At 44.3% G+C, this 16,191-nt stretch overlaps 1 protein-coding gene across 1 annotated transcript; it reads right to left on the bottom strand.

Moving 5' to 3' along the window:
• Positions 1–2,204: 2,204 nt before the first annotated feature.
• Positions 2,205–15,737, bottom strand: AQP3 (aquaporin 3 (Gill blood group)). Its single transcript, XM_010408257.4, has 6 exons — positions 15,552–15,737; positions 7,160–7,286; positions 6,863–7,000; positions 5,406–5,524; positions 4,485–4,702; positions 2,205–3,786 (listed from the first exon to the last, which is right to left on the bottom strand). The coding sequence occupies exons 1-6, from the start codon at positions 15,657–15,659 to the stop codon at positions 3,612–3,614; spliced, it is 885 nt and encodes a 294-aa protein (XP_010406559.1). The 5' UTR covers positions 15,660–15,737; the 3' UTR covers positions 2,205–3,611.
• Positions 15,738–16,191: the final 454 nt, after the last annotated feature.

Here is a 16,191-nt window from a genome sequence, read left to right as displayed (position 1 = left end):
AGGGAGACTCTGCAATTCTCCCATCCACACTACAGTGCCAAGCCCCCTTTGATTCATGCTCCCACAAGGTGAAACAGAGCAGGGTTTGGAAGAAATCAGCACTGCTGCTGCCGTTTTACAGATGGAATACAGCAAACAGACCTGGAAGAGCTTCCCAAGATATACCAAAAATATCAAAGCACCTGCAGCAAAAAGCTTAGACCAGACAAGAACCTAGAGGAATTGAACACATGGCCACTTTCATCCTGCCTCTTAAATGTCATAGGTTTTAAGGTCAGAAGGGACAAATCCTGTCAATTTGACCTCCTGTAATGGAGAGGTCTGGGAATTTCCTCCAGCAGGACTTGCGGTTTGCAGTTTAACTGAAAGACCTTTTTGCAAGACAGCCAGTCTTAATTTGAAAACCTCACACAATAGAGAATCCACAACAACTTTTAACACTTTGTTCCAACAACAAATTACAAGCATGAATAGTTTAAATTTTAGATTTATTTCTTCCTACAAAGCATATTTCAATAGCTTGACAGCTGGAGTTCATCTGACCTAAAACCCGGATGACTATATTTGGCCAGATGAGTCTTACCTCTCTGGTGAGGCACTACAGGGTGATTCATTACCTTTGAAATTTAGGTATGGATGAAAAAAAAAAAAAAAAACGTTTGGATTTGCATGGGTCTGCCAGGTGAACAACACCCAGAAGGTCTCTCAAGGCAGCTAAATTGAAAACAAGCAGAACCACAACTCATAGCAATTTAAGGGTGTCTGCTGCCAGGGAAGACAACTTTCCCTCTCCACACTTTAATACACTTCTAGAGCTCTTGAAATCTGGTGTCTCAAACTGTGCTGTGCACTGTCCTCCTTACACGGCTAGCAAAGAGCAAAGACACAATCATGTCTCCTACGGACCAGACCCTTCTGGAGGCTGTGTTCTCCATAGCTCCCCATCCACTGATAGCAGGCAATGCCTGCCCCTTTTCTCATGTTGATGGATCTATTCAGCAGTGCTTGGTGCTTCTCCAGCAGCAAAGCCAAAACTTAACACAGTGGTTAGGACAGAAAATTTAACCTGAAACTCATATGACATTTTACTGCCATTTTCATAAGGGTAATAACACACCAGTGAGGCAGGAGTAAGGCAGGGATATAAAAAAAGTATATGATAAGTAACAACAACAACAAAAACCACAAAACAAACAAACAAAGGGGAAAAAACCAAACAAACCAGAACACACACTACACCTTGAATCAAAAGTCTTAAGATCTGCAGCAAGAATCTTCATGTATTGATCGAGCCAGTTGAAGATACAAAGTGGTGGAAGAGTAGAAAAAAAGACTAACAGTCCTGAAGAGAAATGATAATTGAATTCTGCAGCTATGTTAGTTGATCCCAGCAATATACAAGGCTGCTACATAGAGTTTGAGAGATAAACTTTCGTGTTAGAAACGGAAAAAACAATGTGCTGTCTGCACACAGAGCAACAACAAACCTGGGAAATTTCTTCCCAAAAGCTATTTGATTCCTAGCTGGTGAATTGCAGGAAACCACATTCATCCAGACCTCACTGAATTGTTCAGTACAGCACCATGTGGGAAGTGAGGAGTTATTTTAAGGCCGCACAATCAATACAGGAAGAATACAGCAGTACACGCACCAGCCAAAGAGCAACAAGAATTTTATTTATAGGGAAACTGCTCATCTAATTCTGTGAGCACTGTGTTCAGGTCTGTAGCACTTTTCATTGCCTGGCATAGCTAAAAAAAAAAGAGGTGACTCAGGTAATATGCTAGATGGGGCTGAACAGTACATGAAGGCAGGGTAGGATTGCACATTCAGAACTATGTTAAGTGAGAGATTAGTAAGGGAAATTAAACTGTATAAAGGATGAAGGACAAATACTTACCCAGTAGTTCTTTTGCCTTAAGAATAAGATACCTGACAGCAGGACACTCTCACTCCCAGCCCATACCTAGGTCACTATACTGTGTACAGCTACTCCATCTCCTCCCACATACCCCAAAATCATGCCCCAAAAGGGAAAGGAATAAAACACCAACGGAGCATGTAGGTGGACTGCCTGAAAGGGTTAATTCCCCTGTGCTCAGGCTAGAGAGGAAAAGGGCTTGAGGAAGCTATTGCTATAGATGACTTCCTTTTCATGGTGAAGTTTGCTGACAGCTGCTTAAAAATACAACCAACACTAGCATTTTACAGTGTAGGTATTGACATTTTATTTTTTTAAAAAGGAAAAAAAGAAGAATACATCCTTTTATTGGCTGGAGGTGTGTATAAAGTTACATTTTTCAATGAATTCGTGCATTAAAGAAACAGGCTTTGAACAAGTTTCTCTAATGCACGGGATTTACAAATTCTTTCACAACCAATAATATTTTTTTTCAAAATACTTGGTAATAATATGGCATTGGGAGAGCCAGAGATCCCCTGAGATACCAGTACTGCTAGTACAGGAGGTGCCTGACCTCAGTCCCTCAGCCATGAGTACCAGGGATATCCCAGTTACTCTGCAAGGTAGAAAAGGAGGTGCTCCAAAAAGCACAATGCCGTATTCCAAGACCACCCCAGGAAAATCCAATAATATCTCAAAGCTGACAGAGAATCGGCAGTTCCCACACATCTCTAAATTAACTCATCCCAACCTTGGTATTTAGTAACAGCTTTAAGGAGTATATTTATATATAAATCTACTAAAAAAAAACAAACCCCAACAACACCATTGTAAAATTTACACAAACACACACAACTTAAGCAACACTGCGTTTCCAGTGGATCTTGACTATTAGTTGCTTGCAGTTTATATACAAAGCTGGTTAATTAGAAAGGCTGCTTCAGGAAGCCAAGCTTTCTGTCTAGGTTAGCCCCTGGTTAGAATAAGGATTTCCTATGTGTGATCTTCTAGGAGTTGGCAATATTAAAATTTTTGATTATAACACCAGGGTGCACTTGTTTGTAAACATTTTGTCTTAATATTGAATGAAAATCCAATGCATTCTTACTCTATGGACTGACATTATGGAATTCTAGGAATTCATAGGAGATATAAAATTTTGGCCAATAAAAATCCTTTAGACAAGTTAATTCCTGGTGTCAAGGTACTGACTTTAGAGCAACATCAAGCACAATTTGATCCACAGCAGAATCACAGGCAAATTTCCTCCAGGACATAGGAGTTTCCAATCCATGACAGCAAAACAATTCTAGTTTTGCATGATCCCCATTCTACAGATTGGAACACAGGTTAGAAGGGAAGCAGTTTGCCAAGGTCACAGGCAATGTCAGCAACATAGCTCAAAAAAGCTCAGACTCCTGAACACCTGATTAGTGTTGGACAACAATGCCCACTTCTCTCCTGACTCCTACAGTCCTCAATCCCCTTCTATTAAGAAAAGATTACATGATACTGCATTTGGAGGAAGGCTCACAGGGAAATGTCAAAAGCAAATGTGTCAGGGATATAAAAAAAAGGAAAAAAAATTACTAGAATATCTCAAGACAGGTAAAAAACTTCCTGTTGTTCTTGAAGCTCTTAACTTCTCCTTTTTGCCAGCGGCAGTCCTGAGTAATGAATACCTGCCAGAGCTGGGTGGCAGCTTCCTCAGACCCTCTCCTTGTGCTTCACATTAGCCAGCTTGACTGTTTCCTGCTCAGAGGCAGGTGGAGAAGGCTCATCGTGACATCCAATCATCAGCTGATAAACAATCACTCCCGCAACTGCGCCAAGGAAAGGAGCAACAACTGGAACCCACCACCAGTGGGACGGCTTACCAATCCTGGAAAATGAAAAGAAAGTGCACAAGGTAAGAACTGCTGCCTAAGCATTAGGATATTTGCACTTGGATCTGAAGCAATGCAAGATCTGACCCTCTCCAGCCATCTCCACTCACTTGGACAAGACAATGCCACGTGCACATCTGCAGAGCTTCCAAGGCAGACGTTGCCATGCACACACACACACACACACACACACACACACTTTTAAGTCCCAGTGACAAGCAATTCAGAACAGCTACTTTCAGGACTTTCAAGACTGTCTCTCCACCAAGAAAGGTGAGAAGCATCTGCAGTGTCTACACTAGGCACCTTCAATTCCCTCCCACTGCTTGCAGGAAAGCAACCCTTGATAACAGGGCTCTCTTAATTGTCTCAAAAAAGAACAAACTTTTCATTTTCTACCATTAAAAAATCATGAAATGCTTGTGTTCAAGGTGCAACTGAAATTCTCATGGATGCTCCCAGATTTCCTTTTTGATAGCAAAGCTATGTCATTTGCTCTCACCACTGGAAGCTGCCCAGCTTCTACGATTTCTTAAGAAGTCAAAGAGCAGAGAGTGTCTTTTAGCAACATTTAGACAATCCAAAAATACCTCATGGCTGCCAAGACTCTTTATAGTGCCAAAGCTACCATCTATTTGGACTCTAATTTTTTTTTTTCCCTTGATGCACAAGGTTTTTATCATCAAGCACTTACCGGAACACTTCAGTGCCCCAGCCAGCAATGGCTGTGAAGAGACGAGGCCCGAAGTCCCTGGCGGGGTTGACAGCATAGCCAGAGTTGAAGCCCATGGAGGTTCCAATAACGAGGACAACAAAGCCAACTGTGAAAGCCTCCAGCCCAGTGGGGACGGGGTTGTTGTAGGGATCAACAATAGCCAAGACACAAACAATCAGGGAGGCAGTACCAATGAACTGGAGAGTGATGGGGAAGAAAAACATGAATTTAATCCAGATTAGTCTTCTAACCAAGTTATTTAACTTCTCTGGGATGTAATTCTCTTAACAGGAAGAGGTGCACCAAGTCATCCCATGACATTATCAGACCACAGCAGCCATGGGAATGAGAGTGGACCATGCTCCTCTCTTGAGATTATGGCAGCCCATAATCTCAATCAAGCTTGCACCTTTTTCCCTTCTCCCAGAAGAGCTATGAATAGCTGTTTAGGCAGACAGAAAATCTGGGAACATCATCTTCCCATGTGCCACGGCTGGGTAGAAGCTGTCCCTTTTGTTGTTGATGGCAACTTTAAGAGACAGTCACATTCAACAGCAACCACCACCCCACACCCAGCTGACCTCTGGATTGTGCCACAACCACAGTAGCAGTGTGAGAGTGAGGAAGAGCCATCATTCCTCACACTCAGGACTACGAGCAAATGGCATTCTTTTCTTTGGTGTCCTGACCAGTGTTGTATCACTTGTTAATGCCTTAGCACAAGCCTTCTGGCTTTAAGGTCCTTTCTATGGGCCAGTGAGATACCTGTGTCAACTCCAAAATACCTTTCTGGATATCTTATCTTTAAATTGCAATTCATTTTCTAACTAAAGGCGAGGCCCAGAACCACCCAAAAGATTCCTCTTCAAATGGACTTTCATCCTCCCAGCACCCTCTTACCTGGTCAAAGAAGCCGTTCACAACATTCAGATGCTCAGATGGGTAGGTGGCAAAGATACCAGCAGTGCCATTCGGTCCTAGTACACTGAGACGGTTATTGTCAAAAGCCCAGATGGCATCTAGAGGTAGGGAAGGAGAAGAAAAAAAACATTTTCTGTAGAGAAAACACTCATTTGGAAAACTTAGGCCATCAACCACCACAGTTTTTTACCAGTCAGGCTCAGAAGCAGGTGGCATTAGTCCCTGTTCCTAACAATTATTATTTGCCAGGCATCAGGAAGGAGAGCCACAAAGCAAACACTAAGGTGACTCCAACTCTCTCCCAAAGGTAACAAAATGCCTCTGGTATCAGTCTTGGTGTGAAGACATGACACAGTGATATGGATCAGCAAACAGGATTTGGGCTGTTCTTTCACTTTTCTTAGTTTCACCTTGCAAGCTTGTCTTTAGAGCAACCATCACCTTGCCAACCACTGTGTAGAAGCTGGATAACTAACTTAGGAGGGTCTGTATTCCCTTCATGATGAGTGGAGACAAAACCAGACACCTCTGAATGCAGCTTTTCCATGGGTTAGGTAGTTAATATGGGGTTAAATCCTTTCTGAAGAGGAGGCTTCAGTCCACTAACTGGAAAGGTAATTGGTGTTGAACTGTAACCACGATATTTACTGAGAGGAAGGTAGGTCTCCTTGCTTCTTCCTAAAGTGAAAAGCACCCCTGCTAGTGCTGGGGTGGCAGCTTCCTCCCTCCAGCTGGAAATAACCGTGACCCAGATGTTCCACTCAGCTACAGGGACCATCACTCCTATTGCCAGAAACAGACATTGGGAGGCAAAGTCTGAGTCCAAATGTCACACCTGATATTAAAGGAAGAGCAAGGGCCAGCACAAAGATTCAGTTCTTGCCTACTGAGCATCTCCCTACGATGATGGAAAACACACAGGAGGAACAGAGGCAGGAGGAACTGGCTTTCTCGGATGCTTTCCAAGGTATGGAATCACTCTGATAAAAGTAAAATCTGCTAAAAGTCATGTTATCAGAAAGCTAACAAGACAATGCATAAGACATCACAGTGAAGACTTCATTTTTTTTAAGCCAAGAATGAGAAATGGTTCTCGAACAGTGAACAGATATAAAATCTCCATCACTGCTAGTGTTTCATTGACTTTTCTGGAAGACCAATAGATACAAAAGGGGCCATCCAGAGGTCCAGTGGTCATTACTCAAGGGCAAAGACTTGCACTTTGACAATGTTGGTTAGCCTTCAGATTGCTTTGAGGAGGCTTGAACCCATCATCCTGAGAATGGGAAAGTCATCCCAGAAACACAGTAAGGAGGTTTCTTGGATCTCTGCTCTGCAAAAAAGTGCTCCTCTCTGATCTGGAAACCTCCCTCCCTTCAGTGAGTCACAAACACAGTAGTCTCACTTCAAAAAACACACAAAGTTTCCACACTTACCATAGTACAGACCAAAGACTATGCCAGATCCAAGGAAAGCCCCCAGGGTTTGTGCAAGAGCATAAATTGGTAGCTTGATCCAGGGCTCCCGGGCCAATAAGCACATGGCAAAAGTGACAGCTGGGTTCAGGTGTCCACCTGCGGAGAGGTGGGTGGTTAGTGTACTTTTACAGGTAGAATTTAGGTCCCAGAGTTGTGCCAAGGGACACTAGCTTCCATACCAGTGCCACACAGAAAAAGTAGGCCTACACAGCAATTGACACAAGTGAAACTCAGCCTACATGGAGCCACACGTACCTGATACCTGTCCTGCAATCAAAATGCCAAGTGTTACAGCGAAGCCAAAGGCCAGGTTGACAGTCAGGAAACCTCCATGAGTCCCTCTGCTGAGCACAATCTGTGCAACAGAGCCACAGCCGAAGAGCTAGGAGGAAAAAAAAAGAGATTGAAATTACCCTCTCTGCTTCACATCAGGGCCAGTTGCTGACAAATGCCTCCACTTACACCTTCATGTACCCTCATATTCCACTCACAACTCAAAGCCTTTACTGTTTCAATCTTTGGTCAAAGTATCCAGGCATTATCTGTAGGGATGGGAGGGAAGAAGACAGGGCACAGCCAAATCTATCTCCTGGCAGGATGGACTGAAAACAGAGGCAAAATTAAAAGCAAGATGGATCTACAGAAGTCTGGAATTCTTTGTCCAAACATCTAATTTTAAGATGGCAGGTGAGAAGGATCAGCCAGATAGCATCCTGGTCTGAGGTATTCACAGTACAACTATAACACAGCAGGCTTTCTATCTTGGCAGGTCTTTCCACTATCCACCATGTAACTTAAAGAGCCCTAAACCTGACCATCTGTATGTTTGTATCCCCCACTGGCTCCACCTGAACGGACCCTTGGTGTATTATCACTTGGAGTTACCACATTGGCAGGTACTGAGAGGATCCTTAAACTAGGACAGAGATTACAGGTCACTCATGAGATGCTCAAATCTAGGGATCAAGGCTTGACTTATTTCTTCTGACCACATACCCATAACTATACCCCCACAAAGACTTTCTGCTTCCATGAACTCCATCATCCCAGAATTACTCAATTGCCACAGAGGCGGTATCCACTCCTACAGGATAAGCCACCAAATAGGCACCAAGGTAGCAGGGTTTGCTGTCTTCACTTCTTCAGCCAGCACTGGACATGCCCATTGAGCAACACACAATCCAAATCAGAGGCAAAGACAAAACACATGTAACTCATCCCCTCCCATTCCCTTGACAACTGAAGAATGGCTAACAAAGCAAAAGGTGCACTCAGCCTGCTTGGAAAGGAGCAGCCAAGTAGGCTGCAGGCTGATTCATGAGGTGGACACTCTGTACATAGGTGCCTCTTGACAAGGAACCAGGTGCCCAACACAGGGACCTTGTGTAAAAACAACAAAGGAACCTGTTGAACTCGTTGGTGAGTGAGGAACAGCCAGCACCGCTCTCTACTGGGTGCAGTCAGAACAGCTCCTTCAATGTCCTCACTGAGCTGGGAAACCATGGCAGAGGAGACTCCAAGACAAAGTCAGAAAAGATGAATTGTTTATTGGCAGCAAACAGAACCAGCTATGCCAAACCACCAAGGGAAGCATAGCTCCAACTGAGCAAATAAGTACAAGCAATGACCAGGGTGAATCTGGTTTTCCCCTTTCCCCAGACAAGCCCCAGCATGCTTTGTAGAGATTTCGGAGAGTACATGGCCATGGTGTTCACCTCTCGAAGGCCACAGCACGTCAGTCTGACCAGGGAGGGGACAAGCCCACAAAACCTGAGTTTGGTGGAGGTTAGCCCAGGTGACCCCTAGTGATGAAGGTATTTGTGTTATTCACTCTGTAAGAACTGGCAGTTCTGCAGGTGGATGGTGGTTGGCTCGTTGTCCACATACCTTTTGGTTGCAGAAACCACAGAGTAAAATTTTCCCACCTCCACCTCCCTGATCACCCACAAAGGTCTTCCCTTAAGCTGGAGGAATGCCAGGTCTGCCATTTCTCAAGAGGTTATCTCAAGAGGTCATTCCCCATCCTCCTCTCCTCCATCCTACACCTGGCAGTAGCTCTCCAGCTTTTCCTCAGAAGGGAATCTATGGGCCGTGCAAAAACACCCCAGAGCCACTCCACAGGAGCATTACAACTGCTTATCAGATGAGCCGTGAGCACTGTTTGGCTTAATTCAGCGTAACAGTAGGAAACTTAACCCTCAGCAGATAAAAAGAGTGCAGTGATACTTAGGGACAGGTTTGAACTTCAATATGCATGTGTTCAATTCCATCCTGCACCAGTGGAGTCCACTACACACAAAAATACAGTGTCATGCATGACATCCTTCCATGGCATTCGACTTTAAGGAACCATTTCAAGTTATGCTCACCCAGGCTTTTGTGGCAAGTACCTTGATGCTACACAGTTTTGCTGTAGTAGTAGCTATTACAATTTTTAATCACACCACTTTCACTTCTACTCTTTGCAAGTTTTCCTTACAATTCCTTTTCCCAGGTCAGATGAGACCGGAGAACCCCAGCTTTCATTTTGTAGGTCTTGTTTGTCCACTGCTCACAGAGAACTGTTCAGGAACATCTAGTTTGGGTTGAAAGGCAAGGAAGGTCAAATAAAAGCAATTCAACATTTTTCCCAGTCTTTTTAAGTCCATGCAATGTCTTTCAGAGTTCTTAGGCAATATTGTACTGCTATGGTCAGGGACAGTGGTGCACACTGAAGGGGAAGATGACACCACATTCTTTTGATTTTAATAACCTGCCTTAACCAGGTTTGGTTTTGTGGTTTTGTTTTTCATTTGCATTTGTTGGCTTTTTGGTTTGCTTTTTGTTTTGTTTGGCTTTGGTTGGGGGCGGGGGGATAGGGGTGCTGTATTTTGGTTTCGTTTTTGTGTAATAAACCACTTCTGGGAGAATATCCAGCCAACAGAAACCCAGGTTAGCACCTCACATGGCAGTAGGTGCAGCAGTCAACTGTTAAACACCCATGATTCAGTAGCCAAGTTCAAAAGTGGTTTTAAAGTGCTAATAAAATGCTTGCAATAAAGCATCACTCCGATGTATTAAACATACTCTCCAAGGAATTGAGGTCAATGCACCTATTAGCCAGGTTAATGGAAGTCTGCTCCCTAATTTCATCTTACTGACTCCAGCAAATCTGATGGCTTTCCCTGCCGAAAGGGAGGCTTCCTACTGCTTATGGGGTGATTCAACTCCTTGCACTGTGAAAAAGAACTAAATCCTTGTTCTGCAGGAACCGGTTCAAGAGTGGCGGGGCTGACAAACTCCAGACGGGAGAAGATCCACCCCCTGTACAAAGGGGGCACCAGCCAGAAGCAGCAGCAAAAAACAGAAAAAGGTAGCATGCTGCAGGGGATCCTTCACACTCAGGAAACCTTGAGCTCCCTGTGCCCAGGGCATGTTTGGAGACTGAGCAGGTGGCTTTGTCTATCAAGATATAAAAACACCCTGTCTCAATGTCTGAACATATGAAAGACTAGGAGCCAGTAAGGGCTGGTAGGAATTAACCTAGGAGGATAAAAAAGTTGCAATAGCTCATGAAGAACCAAAGGCTACCGAAGGCAGCCTATTTAGGCAGACCTTGTGGAAAACAGCTTCATACGTGGGCTCAGGAGGAAGGTGGTGTTCAGAACTCCTCTGCACAAGGGATAGGTTTCTTTCCTTTCTTGCCTCTTCTTTTCTTTGCCTGTGCTTTTTTACACCTTCCAGTGCAACACAAAAGGCCTGCATGCATTTGCTCTTGGACTTCAAACAGACTGATCTCTAAACGTAGATGGGGAAGTTTTGTTGGCATAGACCTGGAGGAGTGCAATTACCTGAATTACAACTCTTCTGCCATCAAATAAACCAGGGATTAGGCAAGAAGTCTGCTGTAAATATATCCTAATCACCCTGGGGTAGATGGGAAAGACTGGTCAGCCCTTGATGTCCTCTGGTTAGTGGGGAAGATGCTGGAAAGGCAGTCAAACCATGAGTCTGCTTTGAAGACAAGACCTGGAGATACTGATGGATGATTTTAAGTTTTGGACACACAAAGGTGCCACTCTTCACAGGGAGTAAGGCAGGGAGTAAGGCAGGGAGCAAGGCAGGGAGCAAGGGCAGCATGCAGAGATCTTCCTGAACTCCGCGGCTCATGTGGTAGGATGGCCTTCATCAGCCAAAAAGACAATGCGAGAAGCACTATCCTTTATGCTTTTCCTCAAAGCATATCTCAAACAACCAGGCTGGTCATCATTCTCAATTTGCAAAGCAAGGAGAAAGCTTAGACCCCACAGCCCAGTTTTTTGTCCAGCACAGCTGGAGGCAGCCTGTACAGAAGCAGCAGGGAAGGGCAGCAGCAGATGGTCTGTTATGTTACAGATCTTTATGCACCACCCACTGAACCAGAGCCAAGGCAGGGCTGTGGGGCTGGAGAGATGAGAGATTCTAAAGAAAATTGTGCCCCACATACATCACGTGCTAGAAAAAATGCTGCACAAAGCTGGAGACATGAGCCTCTTTCAGCTCAGGAAACCTGAGCAACCTTCAGCAGAGGAGTTGAGCATTGGGAGGAAATTCACTCGTTCAGGTTGTTCACACATACAAGGAAGGAAAAATACCTATTCTGATGCCTCTACTATTGTTCAGATCAAGAGGTTGTACTTGTTAGAAAGACCAGTACAACTGGTGGAAGTTTGGTCACAAGATTGGGCATTCCTGGGGCAAGTTTCCTTCCCACCAACAGAAAGTCTTGGTGCCTGAACTGTCCTGTTTGTAGGAAGGAGAAATGTACTGCTCCTGGAGAGAGACAGCAAGAAGGGACAGTTTTGGACAATCAGTGAAGAGCTTCAACCTCTTCTGGTGGAATGGTTGAGGGAAAGCAGCAGCACTGCCACATCCCATGTCCCTGCACCCAGCAGCACAGACCCTTTGCAAGGAAGAATCAGCAGCATTCAACATGTTTACAGCAAGGATTTCCACTCCCTTTTACAGTCTAGCAAAGCATTAACAAAGAAAAGAAATTTTAAACAAAATTAAATATACATACATAAAATAAAATCACATTTTCCAAATGTGACAAGCTGAGTTTAAGCAAACAACCCCAAATCAAACAGCAACTGCGGGAACTACTGTGCTGCCCCAGATAGTTGTGGAAAGCTACCACCTAGCCACAAAGTCAAGGCAGCACCAATTGAAAAGCAATTAGGAATTGTTTTGTTCTTTGTGCCTCTACAGCAGTGAATCACAGCGAGTTCCACTCAGAAATCAGTCATAAGCAGCACGTTACTTCTCCTGCAAATGTGAAAGACAAACAGAGCCAGCTTTGGTACTTAGAGCTAGCAGAGCAAGGCAAACAAACCGAGCCTTAAGAGAGGCACAGAGACCCACCATGGAAATCTGTCTTTAGTGGGTTGCTACAGTAATAACACAAACAGCAAGCAACTGGGAAAATGCCTTCAGCATTTGTAGTGCTTAACAATTGCCAGCAAGCAGTGCTTTCAACATAAGTATGAAGTTCAAGCCTAATGTGCCACTCAGAAAGTGAAATTTGAAGAGGGAAAACACCAATTTAAGTATCAAAGGAAAAGAATGTAGAATCAGCATTACTATTTTTGCAACAAGAGAGACACTACCCACAGACTAAATAAAAGTTGTGCAAGGTGCTCTACGCAGCAAAAGTGGCTCGCAAGTAGACAGCGACTCATCTTGGCACTCTTCAGGGCTTGGCTACCTTAGCTGGATTATTTTTATCTTAAAAAAAGAGGCACTATTCTAAGAGTCCTTTCCAGCCCAAACCATTCTATGATTCTACCTTTACAATGTGTTTAAAAAAATGAGATAAATAAAATCAAGCACTAGGTTCATTCTTACAGGCAGCAAGACTATGCAGAGGTCTACAACAGCTTTTGTCTAGAAGAGTTTGAGAGAGCTGCAGTCATTATGCAAGTGAAAAGGAGGAGGAAAGAAACTGAAGTGGTGCCAATATCCACAGTGGGACAAGTTTTACATTACACAGTGAAATTTAAAGTAAGCTGCAAACTTTAAACAGTCTGCCTCCCTTGGGGCTCAGGAAGTTGATTTCAGTGTGAACAATATCATACCTTAAATCCGTCCCTGGTAAGTGTTCCGTTCAAACATATTTGTGTTTAGTCAACACCATCTCCCATGAAGAAAATTTCATGGATTCAGATCTTTCCTCAGGCATTTTACTATGTGAAGCCCATAACAGATATTTACTGGAGTACAATACATCTAAATGTACACACGCACAGCTCAACCTGCTGGCAGGGTGGGCAGCAGGGACTTTTGCAAGGCAGAAAATGACAATTTCTCTCCTGGGAGAGAATCCAATTCAAACAATTGTCCAGGCCAGCTGAAAGGGGAAGGAATTTGCCTTCAAGACCCTTTCTATTTCACATAGGTGATATAATAAAAAGACGAAAAGGAATCAGGGTGGCAGTAAAGAAAAAACTGCAAGTTTCCCTTCATTAAGAAGAATACATTGAGACAGCATGAAGCTGGAAAGGGATTGAATAGATTGGGTATTTCAAGCTTGCAGTCCCGGAACCCATTTCCCTCTTGTGTAGCTGGTTTTGGACTTCTGACCATGCAAGAGCATTCACTGAGTTTGGGACTTCCTCTTTTCTCCCACAAGCCCACCCCACGTCCTCCCACATGGACACAGAATGCCCACAGCACTCTACCCACTGCAGAGTTGCTGCAGGAGATCCTAAGGAAGTTTGCAAGTACTACAAGATGGAGTTGAGTGTGCCACTAAAACCAGTTCAGGAACTCCTGAACACGGTGAGGGCTCTGCCTGTAAAATTAAGACACACACACACTAAAACAGAGCAGGTTTGACACTCCTGAGGACAAGGTATGTGCTGCCCACTTCAGCCAATGCAGCATCCAGCATGGCTGATGGGTGCCCATTACGACTGTCATTTTGGAGGCTGCTTATGATTTTGGACCATACCCTTCCTCAAGCTCTGAGCAGATCCCAATTCCTCTCTGCCTGGAGAGGCAAGGCTGTAAGAAAAAGTAGTTGCTGTTGTGCCAACTGTTACAGTCAGAGAATGGACTAATGGGGTTTGGATCGTGAGCCTTTCTGAAAGCTCAGATCCACGTGGCTAAAGGCTTGTCTTGTTTCTCAGCAATATTAACTTCACTATCAGGAGGCATTAATCCACCTTACAAGATTTACCTTGTTTCAATCCTGAGACTAACAGCAGCAACTTCAGTGATTCACGGACAGCAATCTTCTAACTGTTAATCGTTTTCCTATCGCCTTCTACCCACCTTAATTCCAAACAACCCTTCCTGGAAAAATCAACAGGACTTGTTTGCAAATCACCAAAGCTGGGTCGCTCTGACAATAAAGCCATTGCACTGTGCAAAGCTGCTTTCTTTTAAGAGTGGTAGCATTTTACACAGTCTTAGCAGAGTCCCCTAAGCTGCTGTACAAGATTCAGAAATCCTCTCTTCATCATCATCAAAAAACAAAATCTCATTTATTAAAGCATAAAATTGTGTCAGTCTTTTTGTGGTGTTCCCCAGGTAGACATGCAAGTTCATGAAGCCTTCCTCTGCCTCCAACTCCACCAACCATTAGATTTCTCTCCAAAAAGTTCAGTTATGAGTTACAAAGAGGTGAAAACCCACAGTCACCCCACTGAAACCTCCAGGATTGCTCTGGATTTACACCATCTCAAAGGAACTTGAACCTGCAGATATTCACTGTGCAAACACCAACTCATTTCTGCCTCAGTATCTATGCACCAAACCCGTGGCCAGCTGGGCAGTCCTGTGTTTTCAGATGCAGATGCTCTAAGCTAGATATCCCTGTCACAGTTTTTCTACACCAGTATTTACTCCCCACAGCTCATACACAGCTGTCCTAGCTGTTCACATCTGCTTTAACTTCAAAGCAAGTTCCAGCCGCTCAAAACATTTGCAATCTAAGGCACTCAGACACACATTTATCCCCTATATTCCACCCCTTTGGAAACTGAGCACTGAAACAGGCAGGAGAGTTTTATCTACTTTGACCACTGAAAAACACACTGACTGATAGCGAGCACCAGGTCTCAGCTGGCTGTCAGCACGAGCTACCACGGTATCGTGCAGCCCCCCTGACAAACCCTGGAGAATCAACGGCTGACAGCAAAAGGACACTGCAACAATTTAAATTCTAGCTACTTCTTTGTTATGGGACGCACAGGAAAAGCAAAGTGAGGTGGAAAAAAAAAGCTCTCATTTCCTCGGGTGATAACACTTGCAGTACTTCAGAGCCAGGAAAATACTCCAGGGCAGACAGAAAGGAAGTTTTGTATGATCTCTAGCAAAACACTTACTGCTTACACAGAGATGATTTGGTCCCTGCACTTCACAGATACACAGAATCTCCCATACACCCAACAAGCTCTTCAGAACCCACTCTTTGCGAGAAACCCCAACATCCACCCTTAAGAAATCTGCATGAATATTTTTTCCTGCGCACAGGGACTGTCCTCTAGACCCATTGCAGAAGGCTGCACCAGATCTGGGCTCATTCCCAACGCAAACCCTGGCAGCAACACAGTCCTTTCACCAGGACAATTTCCCCCGAACCCATGGGTTAGAGAGCATCCCCACACCACAGCCCCCAACTCACCACCAGGATCAGTGTCCCCAGGCACTCAGCCAGTGCTTGCCGCACTAATTTGTTTCTGATCCTCAGGTGCTCCTCAATGGTAGAAAGAATGTCCTTTTGCCGCCCCATCGCAGTAGAGGTGCTCCTCAAGAGGTGTCAGGAAAAAGCTGCAGCTGACAAAGCCTCAGCAAAGTTTCTTCTCCAGCACAGCTGCCTTTGCTTATAAATAAGTTCATCGATGCCTGACACACCTCCTGGGTAACCACACCCCTTCCACCCGCTCTTCAAACCCAACTTTTTTTTTTCCTGCTTTTCAGCATGAGACAGCGTAGGTGTTTTTTTTTCATTTTCCTTATTGCTTGCATAGGTGAGCAAAAGATTCAGGAGCTTCATAAGAAGAAGGAATTAAATGTGCCCTGCTGAAGCCACTGCTGTTTTTATCACCACCTAAAAAACAGGGCCATATCTGCCCTTCTCCAGCTTCAGCTAAGTGCATAGATTGAGCAGTGCCTTACCCATTTGTGTGAGCATTCAGATTTCCTTCCCTCCCAAGCTCTTGCAGGGTGGCAAAGTGATGTGTGCTCCTGTGCTAATTCAGAGGCTGTAGGTGCTTTGACAGCAAAACTGGGAGGCAGAAGGGTTTGAACCCCTACAGCTGAGT

This window comes from Corvus cornix, chromosome Z, assembly GCF_000738735.6.
Source record: "Corvus cornix cornix isolate S_Up_H32 chromosome Z, ASM73873v5, whole genome shotgun sequence".
NCBI lineage: Eukaryota > Metazoa > Chordata > Aves > Passeriformes > Corvidae > Corvus > Corvus cornix.
The sequence above is the reverse complement of the archived record's forward strand: the minus strand, read 5'-3'. Positions and strand labels throughout refer to the sequence as shown.